The 27,139-nt window shown below is 36.5% G+C and overlaps 1 protein-coding gene across 2 annotated transcripts in view; it reads right to left on the bottom strand.

The window, feature by feature from the left end:
- Positions 1-17,169, bottom strand: part of LOC120346962 (uncharacterized) — a 30,519-nt gene extending 13,350 nt beyond the window's left edge. Inside the window, exons 1-15 of one of the 2 annotated variants that reach the window (XM_078117776.1) lie at positions 16,772-17,169; positions 16,111-16,272; positions 15,374-15,511; positions 14,304-14,404; positions 13,630-13,808; positions 12,862-12,990; positions 11,950-12,103; positions 11,618-11,781; positions 10,822-11,015; positions 10,203-10,320; positions 7,659-7,823; positions 6,847-7,008; positions 6,355-6,453; positions 1,637-1,705; positions 594-671 (exon numbers count right to left, since the gene is read on the bottom strand). In XM_078117776.1, coding sequence (XP_077973902.1) covers positions 594-671; positions 1,637-1,705; positions 6,355-6,453; positions 6,847-7,008; positions 7,659-7,823; positions 10,203-10,320; positions 10,822-11,015; positions 11,618-11,781; positions 11,950-12,103; positions 12,862-12,990; positions 13,630-13,808; positions 14,304-14,404; positions 15,374-15,511; positions 16,111-16,272; positions 16,772-16,861 — 2,002 coding nt within the window. In that variant the 5' untranslated portion in view covers positions 16,862-17,169. The remainder of the gene's footprint in view (positions 1-593; positions 672-1,636; positions 1,706-6,354; positions 6,454-6,846; positions 7,009-7,658; positions 7,824-10,202; positions 10,321-10,821; positions 11,016-11,617; positions 11,782-11,949; positions 12,104-12,861; positions 12,991-13,629; positions 13,809-14,303; positions 14,405-15,373; positions 15,512-16,110; positions 16,273-16,771) is intronic. The other variant, XM_078117777.1, reaches the window with a different exon arrangement.
- Positions 17,170-27,139: the final 9,970 nt, after the last annotated feature.

Raw genomic sequence — 27,139 nt, 5'->3', positions numbered from 1 at the left:
TGGAGTTTTTTTTCGTAAGGTCAAAAATTAATATACCCCAATCACTTCATCGTATTTCCTATACATGCTTGTATTATTAGTTCATCCAACCATTCATGCTTTCATTAATCTTGCTTACTCGCGATATATTTTATAAGACAAAGGTTTCACCCTTATATGCTAATCTGATTGTGTACGGCATTATGACCAGGTCTTTGAAATCAGAAAAAGTTCACAATTTGACTCTGGCACCGAGTTGATAAAATGTTGACTTGACTACGACTCTTGGTTGGATGCAAATTTGGGGTATGTAACCATTCTCTACTCGACTGTTAGGAAAGTTTGGTACACTTTTTTTTCTAGTTTTCGTAGGGCATTATGACTTCAGCAACCAACATTAAAAATCTGACATTCTGAGTGCAATGAATTCAAAATTATGTTCCAGATTCCAATGAAAATACGCCAACCGTCAAAGTCCACACACAGCCCATAATATATAACGGGTTAGTTCTATTTCAAATTGCGAGCAATAGTTAGGAAAGTTAACAAGAGTATTAGTATAACACTCCAAACAAAACTTCACACACTTCAAATCAGGGTTCTAAGCAAAGAACCTTCAGTTATATTTTTCCACATTTGAAGGAAACCTCCTTTCTTCTTTGAAGCCTGGCTTTCAATCTCACTCTCTACAGCTGGATGGAAATATTATATTGGAGTTAACAGATTACAGGAACTCTTCGAAAGTCATCAAAATATTAGAAAATTATTGTTAAAGGCTCTCAAATCCCTTCCTGGGGAAATTGTTGGATACCTTGGTATAATGACCAGAGTTTACAATAAGCAGTCTTTGCTTATATCCCCCTATATTATAGAGATTAAATTTGTATGTTTTTGATAAAGCAAATTCAAGTACCTTCAAAATTCGAAAAGACTTATCACTGAGGAAAGTTACGGACAACCACAGAAATGACACAAAACTATATTTTTAACAGAAGCAGATTCACGCATGTTTACACAGAAGCGAAGGAGATGTATTTCTGAGCAAAAGAACGGACAAACACTGAAATGGTACAAAATACAGATAGGATATAGTATTATGGTAGTGCATTGCACGTCAGCAAATGGTGAATGACGCAAAAAAACTTGTTTTATAGGAAATTATAGATAACACGTTTCTATTGTTTTATTCAGTATTTAGTTGTTGAAATTAAGCAACAAAACAAAAATAAAACCAGTAGGAGACGAATAAATAGTGACTTGAGTTCCCATTGCATACTCAAGTGAAGTTGAATATGGGATAACAGTTAGGAATCACAATTTTATTTTCAGTGTCACATGTATTTTACCTTTCCATTCCTGGTCAGTGAAAAATAAATAGGACACTTGATGACATTAACAATTTTATGCAGAATGCTAATACTGTAAATGAGACTAACAGACGCTGATGCATGACAATCGTTTCTGGCAGTTCAAATCATATACATGTATATAATGATGTACGATAAAAAACATCTAAAATATGGTATTTTTCCTGAATTTATATATTACATATAAATAAACAGCAAGTAAGAAGTTAACAACAGTCTCTTTGTTATAAGCATTTGCTGAGCATGAATGCGAGTTCTGATTGTGAGATACACTGGAGATGAATACTTACCAAATTTTGGTTCAATCTTCGACACTGGTGGGCTTTTTTCCTTCACTTCTTTCTCAATGCTTTTTATACCTGAAAAATAATAATCCAATCTAATTTCTTGAAACTTCTTCTCAAAATCACTATAGTGTGTCTAGATATTCATAGATGGGTTTAGCACTGTGGTTCCTAAATGTTTACTGACCGATAAACAAATTTAGAAGTGGAAGGATATTCGCAGGCCAGGAGAAGGTAGCGTCTGCAAGGGGCCGATATCATTACCGGTACGTATAATTAAGATACCAGTATGATTGTTACAAATATACACATAGTTAAACTGTGACAATGATGTAACAATTGGCAGTATCTAGAACGCAAAAAGAAAGACTACCGTTAGTGTTTAACTCTTTGAACTCTGACGGCTCTGAGCGAAGTTACTCGCTCACCCTGAAGGTTCGCGGCGCTGTATTGGTAGAACAATAAAATAATTCTAAATACTGGCTATTTGGCACGCTTATGACTTTTTATCAAATTTAGGTACGTCAGCACGTTGTGTGACATTTCAATCGAAAGAATTAAATTTTATCGTGCATTAAGAATGTATTTTCCCTTTAGAAATAAATTTTGTCAAAAACAATAAAATTGACTCTAATCTAACAGTGATTTTACTGCGTGTAAGTGAGTTATGGCTCCAAATTTTGTTATTTGGGTACAAAATATACTGCCAATAATTGATGTTCATAAAGACTTCTTCATAAGCTTTTTGTTGATATTCGAATTATTATCGTGGCTGCCGTATAACCAATTTTTTATTTAAATATTTAATTGTGTATTATTGTGTCGGATGAACAACTTCTATAAGCGGCCATGACGCACTGATTACGCAGCTACGCAAAAGCCGATTACGTGACTAAAGTCATGAAGATGTTGATACGTACGTTCGAAACGTATTGCGTGGGAAAATGCGCAAGATAACTATCACGACGACTTTCTCAGCGGGGATGATTGAAGCACCGACGTCGAGTAACTCATGCAGTAATGTGAAGGGAAGTTTATATCGTCATATAAAATTTCCGTGGAAAATGTTTTATTCGTCCATCAGTATTTGTTCAAATATCAACCAAAATAAGTACTTGCTTGCTCTTCAGATCAAAATATCAGATTGTACGAATGTTAGGCAAAGCAAGTCAAACTTATGAACTTCATCGTTGACTGTCGGAATCCTTCAAATTTGGATGAACGCGACGACGTCATGCTGGGACCAGAAACTCACCTGACACGTGTTACACCTGTTTCGGTCTCATTCGATTTTCGAACTCTATCAATAGTACTACTTTATATATATAGCATAGCTATACAGTATGTCTTCTGAAAGAAAATTTTATCCAGAAGATATATTAGCCAATCTCTATTTTTCGGACGAAGAAGGTTTAAATGAGAGTAGCTATCCTGACAGTGACGGTTTTGAGTCAGAATTTGAGGACGATCTCATAATGAATGATTTGGATGGATCAATATCTGAGAGAACTCATAATGCAGAAAGAGCAACTCTTATTCCAGCAAGATCATATTCATCAAGATCGAACGCGTCGCCAGAACTAGATACCCCACCTTCTGCTACTGATCTTGACTCCGTGGATTGGATCTTGGATACTTCACGATTTACTGAAAAAATGTTTTCACCGACAAGAACTCCGGGACCTATGAACTTACCAGCATCCATAAATTAGATTCAACACCTTCCGAATATCTTTCTTAGGTCTGGGACGAAAATCTATGGAACTCATTGGTAACCAATACAAATAACCACGCGGTGTATGTGCTACAAAGAAATCCCAATTCGTTGTCTGCAAAATCGATCATAAAGGACAGTATATCAATAGAAGAAATGAAAGCATTTTTCGCATTAAGAGGGGCCATGGAGATGCCGCTGCATAAAGATCGTTATGAGCAATACTGGAGAACAAAGAACACCAGGCTTACATACACGCCTGGTTTTGCAGAGATCATGTCGCAAGATCGATTTCTTGCTATATGGTCATTGCTTCACTGCGTGGACGAAACTGATCCAAATGTCAATAAAAGCGACAAAATTTGCAAGACGAAACCAATTTTTAACTCTATACTGGAAAAGTTCCAGCATCACTATGCACCGGGCTGCAATCTGTCCCTTGACGAAGGCTGATTCCAACAAAAAACAAGTTGTCGTTTAGACAATACATTAAAGACAAACCAACCAAATGGGGCATCAAAACGTTTTTGGTGTGTGACAGCGAGAACGGGTATATATGCAATGCTGAGGTGTGTACTGGGAAGAGGGAAGACAATAACTGTATACCGAGTTTGGGAGTAACCGGTAACTTGGTCGTACGATTATGTGATCCGTTTTATGGTCAAAATCACATCATATATATGGACCGTTTTTACACATCCGTTAGACTCGCAGACTACTTGTTGTGTCAGAAAGTTACTAGAATATGCGGTACAACCATGACCAATAGGAAACACTTTCCCAAAATGACTATAAAACGAAAGAACGAAATGGGCATAGGAGAACTGGACATATTGTGCAACGGGAGTGTCGGTGCCATTGCATGGCAAGACAAAAAAACAATATATTTTATTACAACGGCATTTGTAGATTCGCCGAACACGCAAGTCCAAAGATACGAACGAGCCAGCTCAACGAAAAAGAGTCGATATTACATGTCCAGCAGCGGCTAAAGCGTACAATTCCTTCATGGGAGGGACAGACAAAAATGACCAAATGACTCGTCTGCAAAAACGTAGACGGCACTACAAATGGCCGAGAAGACTGGTTATGAAGTTTTTTGTGTGGGCGACATACAACTCATAAGTGTTAATGAATTTTGTGAAGCCTCATAACATAAGAGGAAAAAGAGTATTCACTTTTCACAATTTTCTAGAACAATTGTTTGAAGAGATCGCTGGAGGGAGCAAAACGTTAACGACAAAAAAATGCAAGATTGTTAAACAGCATGAGGAATTGACAGATATGAAAAGACTGAAAGTAAACGTACGCCACGATGTGTATAAACCGAAAAATGCCAGCACTAATAACAGATGCGTCGTATGCCGCAAGATTTACAAAATTGCAAGAAAGGCCAATCCTGCCGCTAAAGACAAAGAGTTGCCCAAAACAATGCGAGACGACGTTCAAATGCAGATCCTGCGATGAATACTTATGCATAAGGAATGAAACCAACAAGCTTGGCATAACAAAGTGCAATATTGGGTTTAGAGTGTATAGCAGTCTTTTATCCACATAATATTTTCTTATACGTATACACTTTTTTCTTTTGCATGTTCCTAATTGTTCCGCATTTTTTTTTTAATAAAATCACAATCTGGTTCATATTTTGTATGTATTTATCGGGGCTGGAGCGCGAAGTCAATTTCAAAGCCTAAGGCGAACTTTGAATGAGTAACATCATGTTAATTAATTGTTTTCCGCGCACATTCAAATAATAACAACTCGTCGTTACGCGATTGCGGGTATCGATACGCCCAGTTGCATTTGCGTAACTTACGCAAAGTCGTGTGTGACGAGACGAAACATTACATCGATAAAAACGTCAGGTTGACGTATAGCGACGCAGTCAAAGCTACAGAATATCAAACATATTTGGCAACAAAATTTGAATGGTTTGTCATACATACGTTGCGGAAGTGTCAATAGAAAGACTTTCAAATTCTCCACATATAATGTCGATTGAATATGTGGATATTTAGGCAAGAAGTCGAAGTTCTTTATATTAAATCTTTGTTATCATACAATAATTTAATACGCACTTTCAAATTGCCAATTTTACTGAAACATCGTATATTAGAGCACCGATATTCACAATATAATTAGTCCCATTAACAAGCTTTCATGAAATATAAAATTTATTTATTAAATACTCATTGTGATTCTTGAGATACGAGATCATAAAGTTGATTCCTTCCGACACAAAAAACAAGCCAGTAAATCGGCTTGCCGGGGCACAGAGCGTACTCAACCAAGCCGGTAAACCGGCTTGCCGGGTTCAAGAGGTTAACTATTTCACTTAAGTTCGACGGGCTCGGTAGTCGAACATAATTCGTTCCGGCTTGGTGTTCGACTACAGATTTGTTTGTCCAGCAGCATTTAAGACTAGAAATTCCTGTTCGAGAATCGAGTCATGTACTACAGGGGTATGACTGTATAGTGAATGAATGGTTTACTGGTAATAGTACGATATGAACGAGCTAATACGCCAGATAATAATAGGAAAATGACATGTCCTCCCCCAATACAATAAATTAGGTCGAGTGAAAGTCGTAAGATCTTATTATTTTTAAAGAGGTTCCAGCTAAACCAGTGGTTCTCAAGCGAAGGGGCTCGCCCCACAAGTAGGAGCGTAGACAATTTTTTATGGGGGCGTGAAGCTAATAAAAATAAAAACATTTGTTAAATTTGATTTGATCTTTGATCGTATTTTCAACGTTTTTTTTCGAATGAAACATACTTTCGCCTTACTATCTGTTTTTTATAGCTTATTGTTGGCAGATTATTTTTGAGGTGGGGAGTGAGACTTGACAAATCCTAAAAAGAGGCCGCAGCTCAAAAAGTTTGAGAAACACTGTTCTACATGAAGTGTATTAATTGGTTTCAAGATAGACATGTAAAAAGGTGTAGCAAAAAATCCAATAGCCAACACACTAAAAAAAGTCATAGAATCCTACAAACTCAATCTTACTTTGATGTTTTTTTTCTCGAATTTCATCAGGAGGATGAGATTTCCAATACGGAATGTAATCTTTGAATCTGTCTTCTTCCTCTTCACCAGATGAAGATTCTAAGCAGAACGGAAAAACAATTTTTGGAAATTGATAACAATCAATCAAAAACCATCAAGCAGTATTTATTTAACAATAATTATGATAATTTATGACAAGCGCTTGGAAATTTTTCTTTTTTTATAGTTATCGACATAAAAATTGGTCTCTTGGAAGCCAAGATATGAGACAAATCAAATTTTTGGAGACCAAATAAAGTTACTTAAGAAGTATGAACTTAAAGTGTTAAAGAGTATTTTGAAGAGAGCATGAATCATGAAGATTTGAGAACCCCTGGAATAGGCAATCTCAAGCTTTTAAGTGTGCTTGGATTAGAACCTTGCAAAACCGTGCAAAAACACAGAAAAAAAAAACAAAATAACGAAAATTCTTTAAAAAGCAATGCTTCTAACCTTCTTCCGATTCAGACTCTGAGGAACTATCTTTAACAGGTTCAAGATTTAAGCTCAAATAATGCTCAACTTCAGTGAATGCTTGCTTCCAATCCAATGCTTGATTATCTTCTGCACTTCCATAAAGCAGATCAGATAAATAAGGTATTCCATACATTATCCCTGTGGTAATTCAATTGAATAAGTACAAATAAGAGCAAATGCCACAAATGATATCACCACAAATAGTAGCTTAAATCATGGATACATCAACTAAAAGTTGGAACAGACGGTTGTAATCAGTGGTGCGATAGCAAGCTTTTTTTGGGTGTGTGCTGATGCACATGCATTACATTCAAGTGCATGGGAATTGTGGCAAGTGGAGGTGAATGGGGAGAGAGGTTAGGCAGGGGGAAATGCCATTAGAATTGTGTGGAGCTCCTAATATCAATTTAAAAAAATGGTAAATCAGGATTGCTGTGTGAACCAGCACAGCTTTAAGAGGAGGACTTTTCCTATTACTAGAAAGCTCCCCTTCTTCTCAGTTTTATTGCTTGACAAGGTTATATCAAAGGGTGTTTTCTCTTATTGAGCATGAATTTATTAGTTGTCGGAATCGGAATTCGGAATCTACAACTAAATACTACTGTAATGACAAACAGGGAAACCCTGAGTGATTGAAGCCTCTTAAAGGGGTCCATAAAATGTTGTGAACCTTTTTTTTTTCCTTTTCGAATATTTTCGTTGTAACTGTAACTTTTCGAAAGAGTTCATCCAATTGTGATTGAAGTTGAAAAGAAGTGACATTAAACAATTCCAAAAACAAGACATACCGATTTCATCACACTTTTCTTTCCACAAGAAGTCACTATTCAGTAGAGAGTGCCAGTGGCGATTTACAAATGAAGCTTGCATGAGGTCGTATGGACATAAGTATCCAAATATTTTTAGTAGAAGTGCATCTGATAGCATATCTATAGGGGGTGGTGCATCATCAGCTGGAATTAAAAAAAAAAAGTGTCATGTTTATGTTTGATTAAAAATTATGTGACAGCAGCGTTAAGATTATGTAATAATTATTAGACTGTAAAGATTTATGAATTGTGTGGTCTATGAAAAGAATATTATGTATTAGTAATGAAAGTTTTCGAAGCGATGTTCGCGGAACCCTGAGCTATGGTATCGGGTGGAGGCTAACTCGCCATGAGGGCTAACTCGCCATGGACCACTCGCCATGCGACGGCGGTTAACGGGATAGCCTGCAACTGTGTGGAGGCTCTTCTTGTAATGGGAGATGGAAAGGTGGCTGTTTATACTAACAACTTCAATAGTAAGGATAAATATATTAAATTAAATGTGTTTGGTTACAATACCTACTGTGCAAATGGTAACAAAGTGACAAGAAAACGTGCTTATATGTCGGAAGGCATACCGGTACCGTACGGTGCTCGACACGCAAAGGATGTCTCAACTTATCATTTTCATCTGAGCATGCTAAATATATCATCATATTAATTGATTGTATGAGCACTGAATCAACAACAACGCTAAATATATCAAAAGTTCTATTTTGCTACCGGCAGTCTCATTTTATTCTAACAGCTGTTGATTGCGAGCAGAGAGGGAGAGAGAGAGCTAACTCGCCATGTCTTTATTCTTTATAATTGACGATCGACATCGCGAGTTCGAGAGAGGGCTAACTCGCCATGTCTTTATTCTTTATAATTGACGATCGACATCGCGAGTTCGACAGAGAGAGAGGGCTAACTCGCCATGTCTTTATTCTTTATAATTGACGATCGACATCGCGAGTTCGAGAGAGGGCTAACTCGCCATGTCTTTATTCTTTATAATTGACGATCGACATCGCGAGTTCGACAGAGAGAGAGGGCTAACTCGCCATGTCTTTATTCTTTATAATTGACGATCGACATCGCGAGTTCGAGAGAGGGCTAACTCGCCATGTCTTTATTCTTTATAATTGACGATCGACATCGCGAGTTCGAGAGAGAGAGAGGGCTAACTCGCCATGTCTTTATTCTTTATAATTATTCTTTATATTCTCGCTTTTCTCTTCAAATATTGGACCAATTGCTTTGACATTTTCAGTGGAAGATAGAATTTTTCTTTAAAAGGCTTTTTTTCGCTATGACGTCATCAAAATTATGTGGCTCTACGTGTCCATATAGCTCTTTTGTTTTTCAATCGTAGTACAAATCTTTTTCTAATATCCCTTATCTTACGTTCGTATCAATAAGATAAAACGCAGATAACAACAGCGGAATGATTCCACGATATATCTGGCCCCGCCGACGAACATCCACGACTCGTTGATTACCCCGACTCTGAATGCTCTGAGATTAGCCCAATACCTATGGTATATATGCTCTCTCATTACTCATTTAGATCCCTAGTGTTTCGCACCTAGCCTATATGTCTAACTTGTTGCTCTTTTTTACAGACTGAGGAAATTTTTACATTTCCCGTCGGATGTTCAGGGGTGGTGGAGTCATCCATAGAGGCTTCTGTTCCCAGGGACATATCCAGCGACAGCGAACTCGCGATGTCGATCGTCAATTATAAAGAATAAAGACATGGCGAGTTAGCCCTCTCTCTCTCTCGAACTCGCGATGTCGATCGTTAAATATAAAGAATAAAAACATGGCGAGTTAGCCCTCTCTCTCTCTCGAACTCGCGATGTCGATCGTCAATTATAAAGAATAAAGACATGGCGAGTTAGCCCTCTCTCTCTCTCGAACTCGCGATGTCGATCGTCAATTATAAAGAAAATAGACATGGCGAGTTAGCTCTCTCTCTCCCTCTCTGATCGCAATCATTGGCTGTTAGAATAAAATGAGACTGCCGGTAGCAAAATAGAACTTTTGATATATTTAGCGTTGTTGTTGATTCAGTGCTCATACAATCAATTAATATGATGATATATTTAGCATGCTTAGATGAAAATGATAAGTTGAGACATCCTTTGCGCGTCGAGTACCGTACGGTACCGGTATGCCTTCCGACATATAAGCACGTTTTCTTGTCACTTTGTTACCATTTGCACAGTAGGTATTGTAACCAAACACATTTAATTTAATATATTTATCCTTACTATTGAAGTTGTTAGTATAAACAGCCACCTTTCCATCTCCCATTACAAGAAGAGCCCCCGCACAGTTGAGGGCTAACCCGTTTACCGCCGTCGCATGGCGAGTGGTCCATGGCGAGTTAGCCCTCATGGCGAGTTAGCCGTCAGCTATGGTATCTACCCATAGTTTATGCAGATCACAAGTGCAGAAAGGGGAATGTTTTAAGTTAAATTTGAATAAGACATTAGACAGACAAATTTTCCACACAATTCATATATATAGATTCACCTTCAGCTGTTTTTACTTTCAAACATTCTGCCGTGAATTTTATCATCTTGTCAGAACTTTTGGAAAACAAGTCAAGAAGTAATCGTGTCCTGCGATATGCTGGCCAGTTGTCTATCCACTGAAATTGTAACAAGATCTTGAGTTACATATTAAAAATAAAAATTCGACTTTACCAATCAGGATAAATTTCAGCATGGTACAATGCTTGGTATAACGGATTAGGTACATGCCACAAATTTTGTTGCCAGTGCATAATTGGGTACCCCCAAAGTATGTGAACCAAGAGGGCGGATACCGGAACGTAGTATGTGTACCCGGTCAGGGTTAGGCCATAATTTTATTCCAATTTTCCTTATTTTAGTTCTATTACGAGTTCGGAGACTAGCCAAGTGTAGTATTTGTACCTGAATTTATGACATAACCCTAACCCGGTACACAGTGATTTCCGGTGTCTGCCATCTTGGTTCACATACTTGGGGAGTACCCTCTATACATGCACTGCTATGATAGCCAACGCTAAGCTCAGCAGATTTATCTGAGCAGTATGAGGTAAGACAGGCATTTTCATGAACCTTCATGTTTTCTCAGAAAATTCATTTGAGCATGCCAAGCCACAAACCTCCCAAATCTGATCCAGTTGAGTTCTGAATTGTTCCTTCAGTCTTCTAACATTCATAGGTACAGTGTCTTTCTTCCATAGTTTTTTATTCTTATATATTTGTTGCGTTGTTGGTACCGGTAGTTTGTTTCGCTGGTAATCGTATTCCAGTTCAAATTCTGCCTCCATCTTGCTTTGTGTTGTGACTGGTTCTCCTGTAGTAATGCGAAACAGAGGGTTATGAATAAATGAAATTTAAGAATATGTGATGAATACAACTTGAATGAATAAAACGTTGAATACAAATTCCTGAACATAAGTTGTTTAATATACAAGACAGTAGACTTTTGGATTGCAGATTGCGTATACAATTTAATTATACACATCAGTATAACATGCAGGGTGTAAGATTAAATATTGCCTTGGTGATGCTACCTTTTTTTCAACAGTCACTGATTAAATTTTACTTATATTAAATTTTCTCATACCACACCCAACTATCTTACAAATAAAATGACTTATTCGATTAGCCAGTGGTTCTCGAACATGATCACACGCCTCTTTTCAGGGACTCTCAGCAGTCTGTCCCGTTCTCTTCCATGAAAAAAAAAATGAAAACCTTTGCTGATGACCCCCTAGAAAAACTGAGTACCCAGTTTTCGTAAGCAAGGATGGGACGATATTAAAGTGGGGATATTTTAGCCTTCTAAGAAACGTAGCAGCTCTGTTTACTAATCTAGTTAATGCTTATCCAACAAATTTTTTCAAAAGGGTAAACTACTTTTGAAAATAATTAATTTACCTAACCATATTTTACCTAAAGTTTGATTGTTTTTATGTTCAAAGAAGTCTTCAGGTAGCACCATAGCAGATGTCACTCCACTACGAAAGTCCAATGTCACATCAGATTCCTTGCCCATTGGAGTCAAACTGAAGTTTGATGGAACATTTCTATTGGAGAGGACTGAATAGCTTGCAATCCTGTGTATAATAGATTATTGTGCATTGTGCATATATACCGCATATAATAATTTAACAGTATTGATCTTCGTTTTAAGTGTGTCAATGGGACAAACGCTTGAGAATTTGCACACAGAAAAAATATTTAATTTTGCCCACCCCTACTCGATATGCTCATTCATTAGTCACCTTTTGACAACTTCTTCAGGGATTTTTTTCTCTTTTGATTTTTTCTTTTTTCCTTTACTTTTCTTTCCTTTTGGTTTTTGCTTTGATTTAGTAGTTTCAGTACGACAGACTTCTCCAGTTGAATTGGGCGTTTGACATAGTTTTTCACTTCCATCTAATAAAATTTAATCATGTAAAATAAATACATGTGTACCAAGACACCTTGAGATAATGCAGAATTTTTTTCAGGTTTTTTTCATTCCCTAATTTGCTACTTTATGCTTAATTTTCAACATTGTTTGCAATGTAGCATTGTTACTTATCGATTTTAATCGGTAAGTACGTTGATAGGTATTTGTCTGTCTGTCTGTCTGTCTGTTAGATGCACGCGATATCTCACGAAAGCGAGATTGAATCTGCTCCAGATTTTGCATGTGCATTCATCATATGTCGGGCCTATTGATTTTGGATGAATTATGTCGTATAATTAGCGAGTTATTAATTAATTAGTGATGGGACACAAGGTGTCACTATGGAGTAAGAGCGCTTTTTTGGGGGATCCCCTAACTTTCGATCGATAAGTCTTCGGTCTCTGACCGATATTCTCGTTTATGGTGTTATCCCAAAGCTAAAATGGTACCACTGTCTCAAACATGAAATAATGATAGGCCAGTGCTTTAAACAGGCTTGCAGTTTTTGCTATCAAAATTCGAATTCCTATAGACTTCGGATCTGGAGAATTTTATCAGCCCTGTTCTCCATTAACAATGCCTAATGAGATAAACCACTAATTAGTGAAGCAGACTAAATGTCTAGGCTAACAAATGTGAATGAAATATGATATGAATTGTAGCTTGTCATTTATCAAATCCCAGTAATACAAGAAAAAAAAAGGAATCCTATTCTATTCCTATGAAACATTTTATAACAAACCTGAAACTGTACTTTCAAGACTTGTTTCTTCAATTGGAGATAAACTTGACACAAGAGTTGCCTGTGATGAGGCATGAGGTGAATTGATATCATGCCTCAAATGACTCACAAGAATAGAAGTTTGTTGACCTGGAAATATTAAACTATGTAGTTAAGTTAAAAATGCATCATCATGGACTCTCCAGAAGTTTTAAAGAGGTAACTAATTTTCTTCGCCTATTTTACATCAAGTTGTGTGAAAGGACTGAAACCTATGGGCAGGAGGTATGTTCACTTGGCTAACACAGACAGTCCTCGACCTCATAATATAACTAAAATCGGAATAAAATTATGGCCTAACCCTAACCTGGTACATATACAAAGGTCTAAAGGAGTACCGCATCATGTGCATGGCACTGAGCTCCCATAGGTTTACTGTCTGTGTATCATACAGATTCCAGACAAAAAAAAATATATGTCCACATTTTTTTCACAAACTTCAATCCTATAAAATTGTCTAGATGTTTTAGCGAATGAATTTATTTACACTGATGCAAGATTTGTCTTTTCTAGGGCAGATTCAAGTAAGATAGGACTGAGAAAATAAAAAAAAAGACTCTGCCCGCTTTTTCTTCTAGTGGGTGGGTTCTAATGAATCAGATATAAAAATCACGAGGGTTTAGCTCGTTTGACAACAGACAGACTGATGTATGACAAAATTTTGTTGCTGGTACATATTATACTAAAATACTGTAATTTTACGCAGTTTTAGCAGCTCTTATAACCTACCAACAAGTCCTGACAAATTTTCAGTGTTATCCAATCCAAAAGTATTTTCCTGTCCTAGAGCAGGGGATGGTGTAGCAGGTAATTCAGCTCTAAGATCAGGATCAGTTTGTGCCGATTCAGCTATTGGTGAAAGTGGATGAGAAAGTTCACCAGTTACAGATTCTGAGCCACTGTTAGTTCTGAATAAAATGTTTGTAGAGATAGGATGGAAATGAAATGTCTTTTCATATATTGGAAATGAAAAAAGCAATATGGTTACCACAGTACACTGCTGGGATTCTATAGCATAGGTAGGCCATAAATGTTTGCCCCTTAAAATTTATTTTCCCCAGTGTTTTTATGGGTTGGTCTTTTTTTAAATGGTTTAAATTTAACACCACGACTTTGAATAAAAATATTGAACTTTTTGCCAGAAAAAAGTAATGGCAGATAACATGATTGAATTAACATTATCCCAAATACAAAATAATCGCAAAATAAAGTTATTTTATTCACACATAAATTTATAAAATATAACCAAAAACTGGACCATTCACCAGGTAGTGAATTGCTCAAATGTTTAGGAAAGTGGGACATTCAAACACTCTCACATACAAATCTATATAGATCAATAATTAAAAGTCAATATAGATAAACACATACCGGTAACAAACAATAAAAAACAGGTTACCCACCTAATTCTGTGTCCAACTGGAGAACGCATTCTCATGTTATCATCATGTAGTTTGTGCTCAATCAATGAAGGAGAACCTTCCAGATCCTTTAATAAATCGTCCTGAGAACAACATTGAAACAAGTATTGAGTATTATATCACTTTAATTATACCAAGAATAATATATAAATCTCACTGAAAACTAAAAAAATGAAGTTTAATTAAAGTAAAGCATTTACCAAGATAAGTGAGCTTTAATATTATCTTATTAGGATTTATATTCCTGATTAAAATTTCCTGCACTGATCAACAAGATCATATCTCTATACAAGCAGCAAGTAAGATGTAATGACTGAGGTTAAAGATGGGCTTGGTGGGGCAGCGCAGTACGCTAAGCATTAGGAAAACGCTTGCCACTGCCCCTCTGATTACCATGCATGGGTTCGCAGATTTGAATCCCATGTGATTATAATTATTTGCGAGATTGCTGGACTCCTCGCCGCCGCAGGGTGGTTCCTGTTACTGTAGGTCGATTATGGCTTCCTCGACCATCAAGTACATCTGATAATAAATAACTGGCTGACTAATCCGGTACCAAACATGAACTGGTAACCAGGCAAGAGGTCGTGTCTTAATTAACATATTATCACCTTATATGCTTTCCTCTCTCCCAGAATAAATATGTAAATACTATCCCATGTGAGGTTCTACAACAGACAAGACTAGGTATAAGTATAAGTTTATTTTGACTCCATAATCAGCATAACAATGAAATGATCGGTAAAAATAAATAAATAAAAACTGATTATGAAATCAGGAGGGCAAACAAAACCTCAGATAAGGTTTAAAACGTACAGAATGTCTATAAAATGGAAGGTTTTGCCAAGAAGAAGTGGTTCGTGCTCACTCACCTAGGTAGGCCTACTTGGTACTCTAAACCTGTTAATCCTTAAAAAAGTAAGAAGTCCAAGTAGGAAAAAAAAAACAATTTTACCCATTCTTATTCCAGTACCCAGTTTGGGTAATGCTGTTTAACGCAAAAGTGTGAAACTCTTTATAAATAAAATAGATTTTCAAAATGTTGCTGATACCTGCTCGGTTTCTTCATTTTCACCATCTGCATTTTCTTTATCAATATTGCTTATTATTGAGAGTGTTTTCTCAATCACTAGAAAGGTATTTTCTGGCTTGACCTTCTTCGATTTTTCTGCCATTTCATCTTCAGGTACCTGTGTAAAAATGGTAATGAAATAATTATAAACAATTTAGTTTTAAATTTTCTGAAGGTTTCTAGTGTATCAGTTGTCACTTTTTTTGAACAAGCTCATTTAATATTTGAAAACAATAGTCTATAACAGTGGTTCTCAAATGATGGGGTACGCCCCTGTTATTTTAGCTTATTATTTTCTAGGTGAGGCGCAAAACTTGACGAGCTCTTAAAAGTTTGAGAACCACTGGTCTCTAATATATTTAAACTAATAATATTTCAATCGTGGTTCTATGGACAAATTACTCCAGGTTTTGTGGATATGTGTGGTTAAAATGTATGTTTTGTGATACAAGGAAAAAATAACTATTCTGATAAGTAATTTTGATAGTATTGGTAACTCAAATAAATCCTTGTAATGTTTAATTTGGTTAAGGTCGGACTTGTTAAAATTGTTATCAAACAGGAATATATTTGTGAACTATAGTGCTTTGGCAATGAAACTCATATTTGTGTAACGATAAGGATTATAACTTGTATCTCCTTTTCGTAATTTTTATTTCAGTTACAAAACATTTTCATTAAATTCACATGAAATTTGAGGTATTACTGATCACTTACAGGATAAACATTCTGAACAATTGTTGTGAAATCTTTATGAAATACAGATTCGACTGCCATGAGAAGTCCTCGAAGTTGGTTGTATTCAAATCTAGTAATTATTCCTGTTATCAATATCTTACGTTGCCACATCTGCCAACTTTCAAACCATTCCACAATTGCCTGAATAGAAAATAGTTTTATAAACATCAGTCCGTCTGTTGTCAGACAAGATGAACTCTATGAAAATAGTGATTTTTACATCCGATCCACTAGGACCCACTCTCTAGTAGAAAAAGTGGACAGCATGCTGGCTACACAATTTCTTTCTGTATACTCAGTCCTAACTTACTTGAGTATGCCCTACAGAAGGGACTACCGTAATTTCAATTTTTCTTTGATATTGAGTTATTGCAATATACACAACACATACCACAGTCTGACAGTTATACTATTATAGGGTATAGCTTTCGGATAAAGTATTTGCATAATTTACGCACTAATCTCAGAATCCCATAGTTCGAGCAAAAATTGGCATTTAGTAAAACATTTTATAAATTTATACTTTAATAATCTAATACATTCGAATATTCGATTCATTTCAGACAACCCTGGGTCGATATCTTTGTATTATATGTTATCAATATACTTTCATTTCTGTAAAATCTGCAAGAATATGAACCTGTGTGATCTTTGCATTTCTTGTTTGCTGTTTCGTCTCCTCCAGTTTGTCATGGGGGTCTAAAGCACTAACATTTTGTTCCTGGTGCATGGCTGCTGATTATTCTTCCGAAGAAACCAGAAAACCAAAGTCAGAAAGTTTAAAAGTTGTTCTAATCACAGAACTGCAGAATGTTTCAAAAGTCCTTGAATGAAGTTGGCTGGTTCTGTGGCTAATCATGCTTTACTATAGTCTATATTTCTTATAACCCTAACAGTCAATGTTAGAATACATTGCAGTCAGACAGTGTTATCACTTGGCTACATTAATAGCGTGATTCAGTTAACCAGCTAACTTTCTAAATCAAGAAACCAAAATATAAAATTGTTAAAAGTCCGGTAAATCAATCGAAATTTACGGTAGCTGATATTTGGTAAAATTATCCAACCCTGTGCAATCTCACAATCAGACCGTAGCACTAACTAACTGAGCACCCCGTATCCATGAGACGGTGGGCAATCTAGCAATTCTCTCTGAAAGAAATACGCAACTCTTGGCAATATTTTTTAACCCGTGAGTGTCACAGTGTGAAACGACGATAACGACGAGTCACGGCTTGAGTGTACCAAGGTTAATATATTATATTTTATCCGAAATCCACCTGGTTTGGAGCACATTTTGAAACACGCTTCATTTCAGCAAAACTTTGGATTTAATTGCAATGTAAAGTGATACCGTACTAGTTAGTACTTACTGACCTCGAAGTTGTATACGACCGGGTGGAATACGAGGTTGGAAGGGGGAGGGAGGGTAAAGTTATGAAGGCAGCGTTCGGCACCAAGTACAAATGTGCATTGCCGTAACTAGAAGGCGGGTGTATTAGTTGAGAAAATAGTAATAAATTTAGCTGACACTGAGACGCTGTAAGTTGGAGCTAGTTTAGGATAGAATTTTTGGTTTAAACAGAGAGCACATGCTTTTTACGGGGCAATTAAATAATACCAATTGATTCAGCCTTAAAATGAGGACTGAGAGGGCCCTTGTTCGTTTCCTTAGATTGTCTTTTTGTCCCATATGGTTTATATTCGAGGTTCTAGTTGTTTTTGGACTTCGATGATCCATGGCTCAAAGGTACCATGGTGGTACGTCGGAGTTGATGATAAAAGAGTTCGATAAAAACTTGGGGAATTGGTGTAGTCGATGCCGTTGCTGTTCGTCGGGTAACGACAGACGATAAGCTACCATCATACAACACCACACCAACCAACAACCAGTCAAAATATATACGAACCTTCAACATTAACCAAAAATGTCATTAACGCAAAACAAAATCAAAAGAATGTAATGACGACAAAAGATGACAATCCACCTTAATGGGAAATTTGCTGCTGTCTCTTTGATATTATACACGCGGTTCCAATAAGGCTTCTGCAAGTCGAAATAGACTAATAGAGCCTTGACTTCCACACGATTTATCTGTTTGGTTTTGATGAGAGGTAACGTTGAAACAGTAACTTAAGGCTCTGTCATTGAGCTCGGGATATTCGTTTTCAAGAGATATCCAAAACTGTGACAACTCTTTATGCTTGGACATCAACGTGGTTTGCAATTTTCTTATAATATATTAATATTGAAATATATTTGGTGGACCGATAGCAAGGTTGCCACGGACCGGCGATTGAGATCACTGCTGCCCACATGGCCATAAACAATTCAGGAGTTATAAGATACTTTGGCGTAGTTAGGCAAGTATTATTGAATTGAAAAATTGTTTCAGCTTTCACTATCAAATTTCAATATAAGAATAAGCCGGTTCTAAATTCAACACCTAACTTTCACTCTTCAATTTCTTCTCTTTATTTCCATTTCCTAGTTCAATATTTTCAAGTGCAACATATATACCATATTATACAATTTTGTTTAGTCATTTATTTTAGAATTGCAAAAAATTTTTTGGGCGCTCCGGAAGTATGCGTTCCAAGATGACGTACAACCTGAACCCCAATCTGGTACATATACTATGTTTAGGTTGTGCGCCATCTTGGTACACATATTCCGGGAGCAACGTTTTTGTTTGCTTGCATATTCCATATAATATACAAAGTTTCGAGGTACATACGGATAACGTTGTTATTTTAGTAAGATTTTACTGTTGTTTTTCAAATTAATAATATGAATCGGAGTAAAATTAGTTAATTTAGACGTTCCAAGAGGAAGCTGACAATTATCTAGATTTTGTCTCGTTAAAGTGTCTAACAAAGACGGGGATTAGGCAGCCGAGGCGTTGCTGTTGTTACTCGTCGTTTAACGACAGAATATAAGCCGTCGTCCACAAAACAACCCACCAATCGCAGTCAAATATATACGATTCCCACCCCTAAAGGACTTTCATTCGAATACTGGAAGCTTCAAAATATAGAGAACCAATCGAAGCACTGTTATGTTACCATTTTCCAATTTGAACCCATTGGCTCCTGCATGCTGTTTGGAAAATATAGTTCAGTTTAGAATAAATCGCATATTCGGTATATTATTTAATATTGTATTCTGAATAGTAAGTTCTTTCGATTTGCCATCACTTAACAAAACTTGGGCCCTGAATTTATGAAGAACCAGAATTTATCAATTAATCGCGACCCATGTAGGAAATCAATGCAATTCATCCAGTATATAAATTCGGATTTGTTACAATGAATCTTAGTGACCCTGACTTTATTTCTGAACTTGAACAGAACTTATTTGTTTCCGCAGTCAAAACCCTCAATTGTGATTCATCCAATGTTTGGTCAAAGAAGTCAATCTCTCCCACTTTTTGAACCAATTTAGCCACAATCAGCAATTCAGCATCGGTGAGTGGTTCTGTAGTTAACCTTCGAAGTAACAATTCGGACAAAATGACATCTTCACTTTCCAAACTTGTGGAAAGAGCCGATAACTGCTCACTTGTTGGAGTGCAATATTGCGCGGATAGATATTTCGCCTCAGTATTCTTCAGCAACTTTGCCAATTGTTGAAATGCTTTTGCATTCATGTTAGAATTTTGGTCAATATACAAGGACTTGAGTTTGACTTTATATTTGACCACCGTTTCATTCATCTTATTTAATTTGTCTGCATTTAGGTCAACGCTTTCCAGTCGTGACCATTTCACCATCGCAATACCTAAAAATCGCCCGAGCTGGGCAAAAGCTTCTGTGCCCATGTTTTGATTATTATAAACATAGAAGCCCTCCAAATTAAGGCCGTAATCGAGAGCTGCTTCATTCATTTTACTTATTTTTTCTGCATTCAGATCGCAACCATCCAGCCTGAAATCCACCAACCCGCCATAATGAACTATCTCTATAGCGTGATAAAAAGCGACTTGGTTCATTGTCGGGCTTTCTTTTATTGTGAAGCCCCAACCAATTTTTATATTCCCTCCCTTCGTGGCTTCACTCAGGATTCGCAGTGAGTCAGCGTCACAGTTTACCAGTTCCAAGTATCTCACGTACATATTCTGTACTGAGCAAAGAATATGTTGCATAGGAGCGTATGTTCCAGGATGTATAACCAATTTCCACATTTGCAAAAAGCGAAGAGATGCAATATGTTTTGCCACAGACAATAGAGCATGCTGTTCCTCGAGTTCCAAATGTTTCATTGAACCATCAAACTTCAATTCTTCTATTTGTGAAGAAATTTTCTTAATCACGTCGGGACCACATTCATGTAACAAGGTCACGATTCGTTTATCTGAAAGGACTTTGCCTTCCAATAATTTATCCAGGTAACCCAACAAATACTCGGACTTTTTGTGTAAGCTATCAGGAAGGTATTTTGCTGCCTTTTCCGAAGTTGATTTGTTGAGAATGATTCCAAAAGCATGCTTTATAACAACTTCCATTTCAGATTTCTTATAGTTATCTTCAATAAACTTCTTAAATTCATCCAAATCGAGATTGCAGGCACACAATGATGCAAGTATCTCTTGAATACTTTGGTGGGAGAAACGGATTATCATATCATCATTATCAGCGACATACTCAACAAATTCAGTATCAGCATCAATCTCTACAAGACCACGCATGTCATTCATATCCAAGTTAAGCGCCTCAATGTGGCTTGCTTTAAAAACAAATCGATTTCCTATCATTCCATAGAATGCCACTTTCATAAGTTTTGGCACGAGACGATCTACACGTCCACCATGGCGAGATCCTGCAAAACATCTTATAACAGAAACTAATAGATTTGTTAAAGTCCCAACATCAATTTCTTGAGAATTTACGAAAACTCGAGCCATGTAAAAAAAGAACATTGGATTCGAAACGAGCCCTGGTGATTTGTGTCTCAAGGCATGAATGAAACTTTTTGCTTTCGAACCAAATAAATTTTCAGCAAGAAGATTAACTGTATCAGTATCCAATCCCCATAATTTTAGAGTTTTTACTGTTTTCATATCTGGAGCAAGCTTCCAATATACATACCACCGTGAAGTTGACAAAATTTTTATTCCTGGATAGATGTGGCCGGATAAAATATTGGCGATAATGGTGTTCGTTTCTGCTAGGGTTTCCATTCCGATTCTCTGGTATATACTTTCGAAAGGCTTCCGACTTTGGTCTAAACCATCAATAACAAATACGATGTGTTTTGAATTTTGTTCCAGCCATTCTTGCCCAATCTTATGAAGCTTTTTTGGAAGTTTTGATCCAAGCTGTTGCATGAAGAGAAGATCAAAAGCAGTTGATCTATCGTCACTTTGTAATTTAGAAATATCAATAAAATAAACCATCTTAATTTCTTCTGTGAAGACTAGTCTTTTCTCCAGAGCCAACATTACATATCTCAGTGCAAATGTTGTCTTTCCAGAACCTGTGTCTCCTAGCAACATGACATGGTTGACTGAGTTATCGAAATGAAGTCTTGTAATATCCACTGATTGCAGATTAGTCTGTTTGTTGGATTCCGATTCTTTAAACTCAGTCACTTTAGGTAGTACAAAATCATCCATCTTTGTTTTTTCTTTAACATATTTCAAAGCAAATTCCAACATCTGCTTTGTGAAATTCTCCACAACTTCGAGAAAATCTTTTGCTTCTGAAATTTCTTTCTGACGGATTTGCTCCTTTATCTGATTATTTTTCTCGTCTTTTATATCATTATAAGTCCCAACCAATTTCTTAATTCTTTCTACCACAGCTGCATCATTAGTGTAAGGATACTTGGAATATCTCCATTTCCACAAAAATTTGAGACTGCGTTCCTCTACCGCGAATCTGTTATTTTCTGTAATAGTATCAATTTCATGCTCAGTAAGAGACAACCCGTGTCCTGATCTTGCAAACTGTATGAATTCTTCTGGTGCAAACAGCTTGATAATATCTTGAAAAACATCTTCAAGTCTTTCAACATTCGTGTCAACACCCTGATGTTTTGATTCATAATATTGTATAATAAGATTCCTTATTTCTTGGGGAGTTGCTTTTGACCCATGCTTTTCAATCCAAAGCCAAAGTATTTTCTGTTTCTGTTTTTCAACAGAGAATCTGTGGTTTTCAATGATCGTAGTGACATCTTGCACACTGAGTGATAGTCCATTCCCAGATTGTGCAAAAGTTGTGAAATCCAAAGTTGAAGCAAATTGTCTCACAGCTTCTCTAACTACATCTTCGAGTCGGTCGCTCATATTAATGTCGTAATCTACTTCGAAAATTATTCTATGAAAAACAAGGAGTGAATAAGAAAATTAGTGAGGAGAAAAATAAAATATTAGGTTGTTGCAAAGATGTAGAACTCGGTTATTTTTCAGACTCATATATTTATTTTCGTCATGCAAAACCAATATACGATAGGAAAATATAAAAAAGCCTTCTAACAAAAAATTACAAAGGCGGATATCGGCGTGTTGCAATAGACGATGGGTCGCGAAAGACTCATCCAGTCAACGACACCTTGTAGCTGCATTGAAGCAGCGAATATAGCAACCGAGCAACTCAATATTAAATTTTTACTAAATTCGACACAATCATATATATAAAAAAGGAGAACAACGCTTTTCGTCCCGAACAAGGTCATGTACAAAGCAACCACTGTTAACTAGCGATAAGCAAATAGGTACTGTTATTTGAACGAAAAGAAACTTTCCGGTTCGAAAATGAATTTAAACCAGAAGCGTGCAATCTGCGATGCCAACGCAGACGCATTCCAATCAAAGCTTTGCTATGGCGGTATCAATGCACACCAGTTTGTGTTTAAGTATCGCATTAAAATTTAAAGGTGTCATAGCCTACAACTAATAGTTATATTTCCGCATGAATTGTGTAAAGAGACTTCAATTATCTTATAAGCAACAATGGCCACACATTTACAATAATTCATTCTTTCGACGATTTAAACAAAAATCATATATAGACAACAAGAGAACTATGCTTAAATACACGATCGCGTAGCGCTACCTAGTGGCAACGTCCGATGATGTCATAGCACACACAAAAACGAATCCCATACAGCTCACCGGAATATTTGAAATAAATAAAACTAATAGCCTTCTAGCGAACAATTTAATCTTTAACCACTGAAAAGCAAAGCAATTGGTCCAGTAATCAAAGAGAAAAGCGGTTTTTCAATATCGATAAGATGAAAAACAAAAGAGCTATGCTCAAATATATGGACACGTAGCCACCCAATGGCAATAATTTTGATGACGTCATAGCGAAAAAAAAGTAATAGCCTTCTGGAGAAAAATTTTATCTTCAACCACTGAAAATTTCAAAGCAATTGGTCCAGTATTCGAAGAGAAAGGCGATTTTTTAAAAATGGAGACGGAGACAAATAACAATAACAACAAAATTTTGAAACGATCGTTATGGCCACTAAACGTGTCCAATAACATGGTGAAAGACAACAACAACAACATAAAAAACAAAAGAATGTTATGTCCACAAACGTGTCCAATAAGACCATGAAATACAATGAGCACCAGTAACACAAAATATTTATTTGCTGCTAAATAAACATTGAATAAAGGAATTGTGTGGCCCATCATTTTGATGTCTAAAATCTGCTTTGTTATTCACTTCCAATGTGCCATTTATTCCTATTATCTGACGAAAGCTTATAACTGAACTTTTCGTTCCGTGGATTTATTCATATTTATCACTCAAATACTATGTAGTTCGAATATGCTTTTAATATTTTAATATATTCTTTATATCTTTTAATATATTCTTTCTACCCACAGATCGGAAGTGGATAGTATTCAATTAGGAAGAACTTGCATTTCAATACACAATATACTAATAACTCCGTAACTGAAATTTTAAATATACTCCACTATGCTACGCATATTATACCGCTTCTAACCAGTGGTGGGATTCAGACGGTTTGCACCGGTTCCATAGAACCGTCTCACGGAATTTTATGAGATCAGCTAACCGGTTAGCATTACTGAAAAAACATGACTTTTTGTAACAAAACCTGCTGAAAAATATGTGATGGAATGGGCTGACAAAAAATTTGAATCCCACCACTGCTTCTAACCACTAACACGCAACTGAATATCATATAGCCTACGCATCGTCATTTCCTTTCTTTCATGACATGTTCAAAACAATACTTGTATGAATATTTAAAGTTCATCGTGATGATGGTCATTATAGGATTTCAGATATCTTCACGGCCCATGTGCAAGTAATAACAGGGGCGTACCCCTCCCCCCTATTAAAATGTAAAAAAAAAGCATTTTTATGTATCACGCATAGAAAGTTTTCGTAGCTTAAAACGCTTCTACCCCCTTGAGCCTCCTGAAAACCCACGGTTTTCGCCGGCCCCGATATCGGCAATTAGAATTGAAAATTCCTGGCTACACCCCCGCATAATGATTATTGAAACGTATACCGGATACCGGTATTGAACAGCCATTTCACTAGTAAGTCGATCCCAAAAAAGACTTTCAGACTGAACCGTGCATTGACACCGATCCATTGAACGCGCGGTATCAGACACGTACTTCAAACAAAACCTGGAACGTCACCGTATTGCTGTCATATATAAATAGAGTTTAATCATTTATTGTATTCCTTTACAAGTTAGCAATAGTTGGGTTAGTAAGGTCCACAAACCCCAAGTCAGCACTCAGCACAACTTATTGTCACCCAACAACCTATTTCCCCGCGGCCCGCTTTCTTTCTCTCATCTTTGTTCGGACTCGCCCTGGACGATTGATTTATGTTGGATAATTTTGGCGACGCAGTGGCCTTTTTTCGTGCTCGGCAATCACATTTTTTTCTAATTATCTTCCGGTGGTAGGCATATTTATAATTTCAAACAACCTTACTGGCTTGTGCCTCTTTGTATGTTTCATAGCTTGTCTGTCACGCCATTCGATACCTTTTCTTTACGCAGTTATATCGTATCTATTTCCCAATCGCACATGCGCTCCTCCTGTGTTGCGATGGTGGTACGTCATTTCCCTGTTTGTCTATGCCTCTCTCATGACGCGTAATGGGTTTTCCAATATCATCGACCGCCCACCTATGGTCGTGTTGGTTGTCATACGTATTCCTATTGAGTCTTATTATTTTGTACAAGTAATTATTTGTGACTCCTACTTGCGTCTTCATTGGTATAACCTTCACTATCATAACATAAACTTCTAGAAGAATCGGTCAGTCAGTTGGACTCACATATAGCGTATGCTTGCCACCAGGTATATTCATGTCAATGATACATGAAGCACTTAGTGTCCTTGAGTCATGAGGATGTTTCTCCGTATAGAAATGATAAACGCCGGCATTACATCGTCTTGCCAACATTACTCAGTACTGAATTAAAAATTGAGCAAATATAAGCACGTGCTTAGGGCAGCAAGGGGCACCACAACAATTTTCATAAACGATTTTGCGACGGTACCTCGATGTTTAAATATTGAAGACCTCAATATTGCGCAGGTTAAAATAAAATTCTGAAGTATCAACTGAAATATCTCCATAACATAGTATAGATCATTTTTTCAAGTATGAAAACAGTTCTAAAACACAATTCTTCAAATTAATCGTAACTTGGCACTCAATTAGTAATAAATACGGAAACCGCATGCGGCTCTCAACAACCTTTCCTGCGGCTCTTGTTAATGCTTTAAAAATTTATTACTTTCAAAAAAAAATTCTTTGAAAACTAATCATTGACTTGAAATAAAAATGCGAAACACTTTTCACTTGGAAAGATTTTGGACATGGCTGTAATCATTGGCTTGCTTTCGTGGATTTTCAGTTTTCGTCGCATTTCCGAATATTATGTATAAATCAAATAACTCAATGATTATTTTAATTTCTAGAGCATTTTAATTTTGTCCCAGTGATCGAAAAAAGTCCCAAAATATCTGGCGATCATCTAGCCTAGAGCAGCTACTGCACTTTTCATCTTCCCAGATTACGACCCGCTTTAACAAACCTATTAGAAATTAAAGCCAATTTAAATGGCTGTTAGTCTACTCTAGGGTGTTTTTTTACTGGTTAACGGTCAATTGCATCATAATCGCTTAATGTCTTTGTCACCGCGATCGTTTCGGCGGCGATATCTTAAAGTTGGTATTCTAAATTCCCGCCCTTTCTCGTTTTTTTGCAAGAATAAGGGTTTCATATTTCTAGTATACCCTTGCGTTTATATCAGCGACAGCTGTTAAATACATTAAGAATGATTTCAAAACCAAATTACTTTTATTCTGAGTTTTATCCTCTGCCTTGGATTTGATCTTCCTTATCACCGCTTGTAAATTAACCGTGCCTGTTTAAAGTGAACGGTAACCGAGATGCAGATATTAACTAGAATGATAATTGAGTTTCTCATGCTATTCTATGGTGTTTGTGTTATTTTAGTATTAGATAGATAAACCTATAGCATATATATTGGTAAATGAATGTGATGTTACCGTATATTGCTAATTTGTAGATTGTCTCTGACTTGCAAGTCACCCGTTCACCCTTCAGCTTCAACGCCCACGTGAATAAAGAGGATACGTTAAAAATCTCTATATGTTTTTATTCGTAATTTACACAACACACAGAATACAAATCTTAAAACATTTATCCACACTAGTTTTTAATGGTTTACATCGTCCCTATCGAAGTAGTATTTATACGTTGATCATAAACCCAATTAAATACTGTAAACGTGAGCTCGTGATTCACGTTATAAACAGAAACTCCTATTATCTCAATAAGGGTAATTATGTACATCGTACGGATGGGAACTTAGATATAATTATTTCAATCAGTGCCAAAGGTCTTGAGAATATAAATTTTAATTTGATAATGACTTGGTGGAACATGTTGTGTTTTTAAAACTGGTGTAATTTGATTCCTACGAAAGTCTTTGTTCGAATTTTGGGAAAAAATTAACTTTGTT

This window comes from Styela clava, chromosome 11 (assembly GCF_964204865.1).
Source record: "Styela clava chromosome 11, kaStyClav1.hap1.2, whole genome shotgun sequence".
Lineage (NCBI taxonomy): Eukaryota > Metazoa > Chordata > Ascidiacea > Stolidobranchia > Styelidae > Styela > Styela clava.
Note: the sequence above shows the minus strand (reverse complement) of the source record. Positions and strands in the feature narration are given on the sequence as shown.